This window comes from Triticum dicoccoides, chromosome 7A, assembly GCF_002162155.2.
Source record: "Triticum dicoccoides isolate Atlit2015 ecotype Zavitan chromosome 7A, WEW_v2.0, whole genome shotgun sequence".
Lineage (NCBI taxonomy): Eukaryota > Viridiplantae > Streptophyta > Magnoliopsida > Poales > Poaceae > Triticum > Triticum dicoccoides.
In genome coordinates, this window is record NC_041392.1 from 282,891,447 (window position 1) to 282,902,728 (window position 11,282).

An 11,282-nucleotide genomic window follows, 5' to 3' on the forward strand; every position below is an offset into this window, starting at 1 on the left:
AAGAACTTGTCGAAGACTTCATATCTCTCGACTCGGGCATGAGCTTGGAAAACCATTTTCAGCTCTTCGAACATCTCATATGCTCCGTATCGCTCAAAACGCTTTTGGAGCCCCGGTTCTAAGCTGTAAAGCATGCCGCACTGAACGAGGGAGTAATCATCAGCACGTGTCTGCCAAGCGTTCATAACGTCTTGGTTCTGTGGGACGGGTGCGTCACCTAGCGGTGCTTCTAGGACATAATCTTTCTTGGCAGCTATGAGGATGATCCTCAGGTTCCGGACCCAGTCCGTATAGTTGCTGCCATCGTCTTTCAGCTTGGTTTTCTCTAGGAACGCGTTGAAGTTGAGGACAACGTTGGCCATTTGATCTACAAGACATATTGTAAAGATTTTAGACTAAGTTCATGATAATTAAGTTCATCTAATCAAATTATTCAATGAACGCCCACTCAGATAGACATCCCTCTAGTCATCTAAGTATAACATGATCCGAGTTAACTAGGCCGTGTCCGATCATCACGTGAGACGGACTAGTCAACATCGGTGAACATCTTCATGTTGATTGTATCTTCTATACGACTCATGTTCGACCTTTCGGTCTTCTGTGTTCCGAGGCCATGTCTGTACATGCTAGGCTCGTCAAGTCAACCTAAGTGTTTGCATGTGTAAATCTGTCTTACACCCGTTGTATGTGAATGTTGGAATCTATCACACCCGATCATCATGTGGTGCTTCGAAACAATGAACTGTCACAACGGTGCAAAGTTATGGGGAACACTTTCTTGAAATTATTATGAGGGATCATCTTATTTACTACCGTCGTTCTAAGTAAACAAGATGCAAAAACATGATAAACATCACATGCAATCTAGTGACATGATATGGCCAATATCATATAGCTCCTTTGATCTCCATCTTGGGGCTCCATGATCATCTTGTCACCGGCATGACACCATGATCTCCATCATCGTGTCTCCATGAAGTTGCTCGCCAACTATTACTTCTACTACTATGGCTAACACATTTAGCAATAAAGTAAAGTAATTTACATGGCGTTTCTCAATGTCACGCAGGTCATACAAAAAATAAAGACAACTCCTATGGCTCCTGCCGGTTGTCATACTCATCGACATGCAAGTCGTGGTACCTATTACAAGAACATGATCTCATACATCACATATATATCATTCATCATTCATCACAACTTTGGCCATATCACATCACATGACACTTGCTGCAAAAACAAGTTAGACGTCCTCTAATTGTTGTTGCAAGTTTTACGTGGCTGCAATAGGTTTCTAGCAAGAACGTTTCTTACCTACGCCAAAAGCAAAACGTGAATTGCCAATTTCTATTTACCCTTCATAAGGACCCTGTTCATCGAATCCGATCCGACTAAAGTGGGAGAGACAGACACCCGCCAGCCACCTTATGCAACTAGTGCATGTCAGTCGGTGGAACCGGTCTCACGTAAGCGTACGTGTAAGGTTGGTCCGGGCCGCTTCATCCCATGATGCCGCCGAATCAAGATAAGACTAGTAACAGCAAGCAAATTGACAATATCGACGCCCACAACTACTTTGTGTTCTACTCGTGCATAGTAACTATGCATAAACCTGGCTCATGATGCCACTGTTGGGGAACGTTGCAGAAACCAAAAAAAATTCCTAAATTTCACCAAGATCAATCTATGGAGTCAACTAGCAACGAGAGGAGAGTGCATCTACATACCCTTGTAGATCGCGAGCGGAAGCGTTCAAGAGAACGGGGATGATGGAGTCGTACTCGTCGTGATCCAAATCACCGATGACCAAGTGCCGAACGGACAGCACCTCCGCGTTCAACACACGTACGGAGCGGATGACGTCTCCTCCTTCTTGATCCAGCAAGGGGGAAGGAGAGGTTGATGAAGATCCAGCAGCACGACTGGTGGATGCAGCAATGATCGCAGCAGGGCTTCACCGAGCTTCTGCGAGAGGGAGAGGTGTAGCAGGGGAGAGGGAGGCGCCAAGACTTCAGGTGCGGCTGCACTCCCTCCCCCCCTTTATATAGGCCCCCTTGGGGGGGGCGCCGGCCCTGGAGATGGGATCTCCCAAGGGGGCGGCGGCCAAGGGGGTGGAGTGCCCCCCAAGGCAAGTGGAGGCGCCCCCCACCCTAGGGTTTCCAGCCCTAGGCGCAGAGGGGCCCAAGGGGGGCGCACCAGCCCACTATGGGCTGGTTCCCCTCCCCACTTCATCCCATGGGGCCCTCCGGGATGGGTGGCCCCACCCGGTGGACCCCCGGGACCCATCCGGTGGTCCCGGTACAATACCGGTGACCCCGAATCTTTCCCGATGGCCGAAACTACACTTCCTATATATAATTCTTCACCTCCGGACCATTCCGGAACTCCTCGTGACGTCCAGGATCTCATCTGGGACTCCGAACAACTTTTGGATTACTGCATACTCATATCTCTACAACCCTAGCGTCACCGAACCTTAAGTGTGTAGACCCTACGGGTTCGGGAGACACATAGACATGACCGAGACGGCTCTCCGACCAATAACTAACAGCGGGATCTGGATACCCATGTTGGCTCCCACATGCTCCTCGATGATCTCATCGGATGAACCACGATGTCGAGGATTCAAGCAACCCCGTATACAATTCCCTTTGTCAATCGGTACGTTACTTGCCCGAGACTTGATCGTCGGTATCCCAATACCTTGTTCAGTCTTGTTACCAGCAAGTCACTTTACTCGTACCGTAATGCATGATCCCATGATCAACCACTTGATCACATTGAGCTCATTATGATGATGCATTACCGAGTGGGCCCAGAGATACCTCTCCGTCATATGGAGTGACAAATCCCAGTCTCGATTCGTGTCAACCCAACAGACACTTTCGGAAACACCTGTAATGTACCTTTATAGTCACCCAGTTACGTTGTGACGTTTGGTACACCCAAAGCAATCCTACGGTATCCGGGAGTTGCACAATCTCATGTTCTAAGGAAATGATACTTGACATTCAGAAAAGCTACAGCAAACGAACTACACGATCTTTGAGCTAAGCTTAGGATTGGGTCTTGTCCATCACATCATTCTCCTAATGATGTGATCCCGTTATCAATGACATCCCCATGTCCATAGCCAGGAAACCATGACTATTTGTTGATCAACGAGCTTGTCAACTAGAGGCTCACTAGGGACACATTGTGGTCTATGTATTCACAAATGTATTACGATTTCCGTATAATACAATTATAGCATGAATAATAGACAATTATCATGAACAAGGAAATATAATAATCATTTTATTATTGCCTCTAGGGCATATTTCCAACATGTACATGGAAGTTTGACGCATGGACAAATCCAGGGTGGTGGAGTATATTCGCCAAGGTGGAGTTTGTTGGAGTTGTGTCGAATATAGTGTACAAGGTAGGTTACAGTTGGAGTTGTAGTTGTATTGTGTTTAGATAGGATATGGAGTCGTGTCCTAGTAGGACACTTGTATCCTAGGCCTCTCATATATAGCGGGGCTAGACACACGATGTAACCCATGCCAACATAATAGCACCGGAACGCAGGGGAAGCCGGCGGCATGTGCCGGTGTCCAGGGCGACCGGGTGCGGTATTGTAGCGGTGTCATGGGGAGGAGCGCCCATAGTCAGGTCCCGAGGATGTAGCCATATCGGTGAACCTCGTTAACAAATTTCGGTGTCGTGCTCGTGTGATTGCTTGGTCCTCGGATGATCGACGGTGTGCCTCGGATTTATTCTAACAGCGCACAAGGGAGCTGCTGGCGAGGGGCTGCCGGAATACTGGCCCTAGGAGGGATTACTAGTTTTAGTATTGTTCGTTTTCAATTTTATGCATTGTACCTAGTAGTTAAGTATGATCACGTATATGTGATGATACTATATATATATATATATTCTGTGATGAATTAATGAACATTTAATATATATATATATATATTTATATTATGAATTCCATTTTCTATTTGTTTTTGTATACTAATTTATCATCCACATATACAGAATGGAAAGTGTATATACACACATTGAAACAAAACATATAAGAATGGAAAATAGAGTACACACATTGAAACAGAGCAATAAACGGAGCAATACTATGATTGTTGTGAACACATAGCTATCCACGTCGAAAGGACTTCTCAAAATAAAACGCGTCCATGAGACCATGACCAACAGCCCTTGCCTACGGTAGCTCTTGGCTCTGCCTGAACTCGTGCAGGCGTTCGTCCAAGTGGTCGACACACTCGCGGTACATCTGGAGCGCAATCTCGAGCTCCAAGTTGGCTATTTCATCGGAGATCACCAGCTCGAGGATGCGACGGCCATGTTCCTCTACTGCGCCCAGGTGGACACCTGGGCCAAGGAGGCGGTCGAGCCTACAGACCAGCGCATTGGCATCCAGCGGGCCGCGGACAAGGCAAACATCGGCACCCATGCGAACGGCGCGGCGGGCGTCCGGTGCAAGTACGACGCGGCCGGCCTCTGGTGCAAGTACGGCGCTGAGGGCCTCTGCCCACTCCTAGCGAGGAATGGGGTACTGATCGGATGTGTACCCAGCTGCAACGCCGTGTCGACAGCAGGCAAGCGCCGATGGATCCGCTCTTACTGTGCGGCGCCCCGTGCCTCTCGCTCTGCAGCGCTCAAACGGTCTCTCCGTGCGGCGAGCCGCAGCCTATCGGTGCAGACGCACCTAGCTTGCTCTGCGGCGCGCCATTGATCATGATGTGCAGCGAGCTGCAGCCTATCGGCGCTGACATGCCTATCTTGATCCGCGGCGCTCAAGTGCCATGCGCCAAAGGTCTGCTCAACCCTGGCGATGACGCACATCACGACGTCGTCCATCGCGTTACCGGGGAATGCCTCGGCCTCGACGGGCCATGGCGCCTGCTCGTTTTCCTCGTCGACGAGGTTGATGGTAGAGGCGGCGTTTTGGTGGGTTGGCATGCTTGGAAAAGGTGGATGTGCTACAAGCTGCCCTTGTCGCCTCCGTGCGTCGCGCGCCGCCTATGCGCAATATTGCTGGGTGGCGGGAAACAGGTGAGGAAATGGTGGAAGACGGTGACGTGTTCATAAAACGCCATCAATTAATGGAAAGTTAGCATAGAAGGAACATCGAGCTGGCACAAGAAGGAGATGATGATCAGATGAACACGGACCACACTAGGAAACCGTTTCTGTTATTATCAGTATTTGCACACATTTCTGATTACAAACCTGCTTGCGGCGTATCACAAACATCTTGTTGTATTGAACCGTTTCTGTTCTCTTGCATCAACACAAACAGTTCATCTGAGTGAACCGCAAGCCGTATATCACACACATCTTCATCTGGCAGCCCGTTTCTTTTGTGTTGCCTAATCACAAACAGTTCATCCGAGTGAACCGTATGCTGTATATCGCACACACCTTCATCTGGCTGTCCGTTTCTTTTGTTCCTCCTCATCACAAACAATTAATTGAGCTGAACCGTATGCCCTGCATCGCACACGTAACTAAAATCTAAACCGTGTTGATGCATCCCCCATCGCAAATGTTCTGCACCTATTTTGATGGGTTTTTTACACCACCGTTTGCGATTATGGCATCGCACACAGTTTCGTCGAAGGGTCTTTGATCGTAGTGTCGCGTTAGCAGCATCCTGCAGTAGTGATTCTTCCTCTACCACTACAAGAGCGCATCAATATGGACGCGAGTGCACGAGTGAACTATCTCAAGATGATGCATGAAGATATAAGGCACACCACCGAGCGCCAAGTACAACGACTCGCGACCAAGCTCAACGTCAACAAGCAACCCATGATATTCAACATTGGAGATCTCGTGTGGCTACACCTTCGCAAGGAACGCTTCCCCAACGAACGCAAGTCCAAACTTCTACCATGAGCCGATGGACCCTTCAAGGTGCTAGCACGCTACAACAACAACGCTTACAAGATCGACCTCCCGCGCGACAAGTACAACGTGAGCGACATCTTCAACGTCAAGGATCTCTCGCCCTACCATGATGATGAAGATTTTGATCCGAGGTCGGGTCTTTCCCAAGGGGGGGAGATGATGTGGAGCATCCCAAGGTCATCCCCATGGACCTACCTACGTCTGCTACGACACCACTTGGACCAATGATAAGAGCTCGAGCAAAGGCTATCGAAGATAAGGTGAACCCGCTCCTCTCCGAACTACCACTTTCTATACATGAGACATGACTGCTACCTCAAGCGGAAACACCATGTGTAATCAGGTACTTGGAGGAAAGCCAAGGTGCAGCTACATCCAACGGACAAGACGACGAGGACACCAAGTGCCAAGAAGAAGAGCTGCCACTGAAGCTACAGCCATCGGACGACCAGCCAGCACCGGACGTCCGACACCTGAAGCCCCAGCCTGTCCAGGCCCCGGCCAACGCAAGCTACAGCGAGCGGACGTCCGACCAGGACCGGACGACCGGCGCCCCCGCACCCGAGCCGAAACAGCGGACGTCCGACGCGACCGGACGACCGGCCATCTCCGGAAATCCGGTGCCACCTCAACCGAGCCAGAACCAGCGGAAGTCCGGAAGCCATCGGACGTCCGGACGACCGTCCCACCGGACGTCCGGTAGGTGTCTGCGCTCAGTTCCGAGCCCGAGGCCCATGTACCCCTTCACTTTGCCCTCATTTGCACTAAGACTATAAATAGACCTCCTCCTCCTCCTAGTTAGGGTTAGCGTTGTGTTAGCTCATATGTGAGATAGAGCTTCGCTTATCCATCCGGATCTACTCCTTCGCGAGGGACCGTCACCTCTTCGGAGAAGATCCACCTGGATTTAAGACCCCTAACGGGAAGACATCAAGACCTCCTCATGGAGAAGAACCGGTTATCCTATGTATCGTCCATTGTTGGATTTGGATCGTGTATCTCTTTTGTGTTCGAGGATCTAGCATATGTGTGATCGTTCTTTGTTGGTTTGAGTGATTCTCTCATGTTTCCCCTCGTGTCCTTTGTGTTCTTCTTTGGAATCCGCTTTTTCGTGAAAGATCGGCCGTTTAGGGTGCCACCCTACATCACGCGGGAAAGTGACATGACGACGGGGAGAAAAGTGGAGGTTGTAGGCAGCGAGGATATGGGCTATTTAGCCCTAGCGTCGCCGTTTTTATAGCGACAGGAAATGTGGCGGGAATGACCACGGGAAGTTGGCAGGCGACGACCATCATTAATTGGTGCCATGGGCGCCTAGCCTTCGACGCCATTGGCGTGAGAGGCTGATGAGGGAGGTGAAACTTCCCTCTCATGCAAGCGATTTGCAAATGAAACGCCCTCCAACCCAATGCCTCACAGCCTCTAAATATGGAGGCCTGCAGGCTCAATTTGAAGCTCCGTTCATAAATTCTGTCGATCAAGAGGTGTATGGCGACAGTGTTAGAACAACCTTTTCGGCTAAAATCGTTATATGGACGGTTGTTATGGTGATCGGGCAGATAGAGTTGCTCTAAGCACCTGAGCTGTCCTTTCCCTTACCAATGGTTGCCTGTATTTCCAAATGCAGTACAGAAGAACGAACCCCCCCACCCAGCCACGAAACAGAGTCTACATTTTAACAGTTCACACAGAAGCAGAAGCGCTACAACTCTCTCCGACGAAGAGAGTAGCTCTTTCACTGTCGGCCCGGTCGAGCTGATCCCACAAAAATGGCGTCGTGAGCAAATGACGCAGTGAACAGAACCATACCGGGCCGGCCAGCGACGAACATGGCGGTGGCGACCTACACTTCGACGGTCTTCTGGTTGAGCGCCGTGTACCTCCACCTCTCCTTCTCCACGAAGTCGGCGTCCAAGAACTTGGCCACGAACGCCCACAGCTTGTACGCGTCCTCGAAGTTGCTCAAGAACCCCAGCGACGCATTCACCACGTGGATCCCCACCTCGCCGCCGCCGTCGCTTGCCTGCTCAAGAACGGCGCTCCTGTCGGCCTCGTACTTATCGGCGAACCAGATGTTGCGCAGGAAGCCGCAGGTGAGGGAGATGGCCTGCCGGTCGGCAAGCTTCTGCACCAGCGCCGGCGCCACCTTCTCCCCCTTCCAGTCGTACACGTTGAACGCCAGCGAGGGCCCCCGCTCGAACTTGACGCGCGGCCCGTACACCCGCACCAGCTGCTTCCCGCCGCCGTGCTCCGGGTGCGGGTGCCGCAGCTTCTGCATCGCCACCACCAGCCAGTTGCTGATGCACCGCAGCCGGTTGCCGATGGCGATGAGGCCCAGGGCGTCCGCGTGGTCCAGCCCCCTGCACTCCACCTCCAGCATGCGCTCCTCCTCTGCTTCGGCTGCTCCCGGCGGCGGCCATGGCCGACTGTCTTCTTCGGCTTCGGATGGCCTACGGTCGACCTCGCAAATTTCCGGCGTGTCGCCGTTCTCGGCCTCGTCTGTCCTGCGACCGGTGGCGGTGGCGCTGAGCGGGCCGGAAAATGAGCAGGTGGTATCGACATCGTCCGCCGTTGGCGGGTCGCCCGCTTTGGGGAAGGTGAGCGAGTGCTCCAGGTCGGTGGAATAGTCGTCGCGAAGCGACCACCGCCGCGCCGGAACGATGTTGACGATGCCGATGCTGCGCGCGACCGCGGAGCGCTCGAGCGCGCCGAGGCTGGCCTTCTTGACGAACAGCCCGGCGAAGCCCGAGGGGTTCTCGCCGAACACCTTGAAGAAGTTGCAGACGATGAAGTCCGGGCGGAGGAGGGAGAGGCCGAGGGTGTCGAGGTCCTTGGCGCCGAGCGCGCACGCGTCCAGCGCCACGTGCCAGCCCTGCTCCGCCGCGGCGCTCATCCAGAGGTACGGGTACCTCGCGCCGGTCATCCGGGACACCAGCGGAAACACGAAGAGCCCGCGGCCGCGCTGCCGCCGCCGCCCACGGAGCAGCTTTTTGCGGAGGTCTGCGGCGTGGACGCGCATGCTCGGCCACGCGAAGCTCGCGTTCATGACCTCCGCGCCGCGGCTGCGCGCGCACTGAGCCATGGCACCCACCGCCTCGCTCTCGTAGTCGTACACGGAGAGCAGCTTCTTCCTGCCGCCGCCGGGAGTGAAGGAGTAGGACTCCGCCAGCAGCCGGAAGGCCGTGGTCCGGTTCGCCGTGCACACCATGGTGTACTCGTCCTCGGGGATCTTAAGGGACGCCATGATGCGCCTCGTGACGGCGCCGCTGATGCCTCCCGCCGCGGATTGCGCGGCCGTGCCGTCCCCACATTGCTGCACCTGCGACCGCAGGCTCGCGGACCTGTACGCGATGTCGAAGAAGGGCGGCTGCCACGCCGACGGCTCCGCCGGAGCTGACGTGGACGGCAGCGACGAGTTCATCTGCGCGTGGGAGAAGAGGTTCATCCCGTTGTAGTCCAGGCAGACGTGGCGGTCGAGGTGCCGGTACTCCCCGTCCCTGATCGCGTCCGCCGAGCCGGCAAGCCCGCCGTACTGCGGGAACGCGGAGGCGAACTCCGAGTAGGCCTCGGGGAGCGGCGGGAGGGACTCGTGGTTGGTGAACACCGGCGCCCCGGGGAAGAGCCCCGACGCGGCCGACCTGACGAAGTTGTGGCGCGACGTCCTCGACGACGTGGTCGTGACGGTCGTAACCGTGGCCGTCCGCTTGGCGCGCACCGGCACGCAGCCGGGCATGCACCCGTGCTCGCGGTCCGCAGCCCCATTCGACGCCGATGCCGCCGGCATCTCGCGCTGCTTCTGCTTCTGCCTCTGCCTCTGCCTCCTGTCGGCGTCGCCGGCTGCCGCGTTCTTGCTGCCCCTGGATAAGTACTTTGTGAAGAGGAAGAGCATGGTTGCCTCATGGGCGGGTTGTCGTTGGGCTAGCTAGCTCGGCGCCGGCCGGGCGCGGTCGAGGCCGCTGTCTAGGAGCTGTCGGACAGCGACCGGATGGCCGGGCGGCCGGCCGCGGCCGCCTCTTTCTGAGCTCCTTGTTTGCTTCGCTAGCTGGTGATGAACGACGATGTGCGCGCCAGTGGCCCTCCTGCTGCCGGGGAAAAGCTTTAGTTTCTGCTTGAGCTAGCCAAGTCCACAGGCTCGCGCAGACAGCGACGTAGCAAGAAAGCGTGAAGCAGCACAGCACCCTCTGGTTCATGGAGGCTGGTACGCAGTTCCAATCAATGAGAAACCGCTGAATGACAGATGATTATATAGGATGATGGATGATTATTAGCCCTTTTTAATCTGGCCTGAATGATTGTCTTCAACATGAACATATATCATTCTCTTGTGTGATGATGGATGGTAAACCAGAGCAGACAGAGTTGCTTTCCCACTCCCCCGGATTCATGGATTTTACTGTTTTGTTCTTCCTGTATTTACGCCACCGACGTGTGCTTGCGTTACTTGTGTAAACTATATGGATTTATTTATGACTGCGTTTGTTACTCTAGACACTTAGTCAAATTCTCCAAGACGTCGCTCTTGACGTTGACACGGTACTAGCGTGTGCTCTGTTGTGCCTAAAATTACCGTCCCACTGAGATCTCCATCCTAGGCGGTTCTAACCTAACTGGTTCATTAGTGTAGAGGACCCAAGGCGTCGGAAAAGGAAGACGCGATTTTCTCGATAAATTGGCGATAGCAACAACCTCTTTCCATGGCCGATGGCAACCTCAGCGAAGTTTTCTTTTCTTTTCTTTTTGAAATCAACCTGGTTCCAATTGCAAGATGCCAGACGGCGGGCCAGATCAATCACTGGGCCACCAAGTGTTGCGCATGTTTGGCGACTGACTGACTGATGGTGGCAAAAATAAGTGGAGAGGAACGGCCATGGAACCGACCGGGGTAGAGATGGCGCGTTTTGACCAGCCTGCTTCGATCGGCTCTCAGCAGGAGCTCGTTGACGCTGACCGTATTCCCTGCGATTCCACCCATGCTATGCTGCTACGGCCTGCAGGGTTGCACCACGACCACGACGATGTACATATATATTCCCAACGTGACACCAACAAGTATAATCAAAATTGGCGTCCACCTCCGGCTGCTACCTGCACATACGAGCGGTTGAGCAATTGCGATTGCCGATCATTCCAGGCAGAAAAAGGGCGTGGAAGTGGACAGCGCGCCACCGCGGGGAAAAGAAGCCCCACCACGCCACGACCGGTTCAACGACCTCGACGCGCGGGGCGCGGCTCTACACAGATAGAGAGAGGCCGTCCTGCACTCCGTCTTTGCTCTGGACAACGGCGACTGACGAGGAGACGGCGATCGATCTGTGTGAAAGATGTGAAAACGTGACCGGTAATCGGCGCCTCCACTGTAC

General features: G+C 53.6%; 1 protein-coding gene across 1 annotated transcript; it reads right to left on the reverse strand.

Moving 5' to 3' along the window:
* Nucleotides 1-7,482: 7,482 nt before the first annotated feature.
* On the reverse strand, nucleotides 7,483-10,146 carry LOC119330143. Its single transcript, XM_037603261.1, has one exon. It carries the CDS (start codon nucleotides 9,809-9,811, stop codon nucleotides 7,766-7,768), a length of 2,046 nt encoding a protein of 681 aa, XP_037459158.1. The 5' UTR covers nucleotides 9,812-10,146; the 3' UTR covers nucleotides 7,483-7,765.
* Between the last annotated feature and the right edge of the window lie 1,136 nt (nucleotides 10,147-11,282).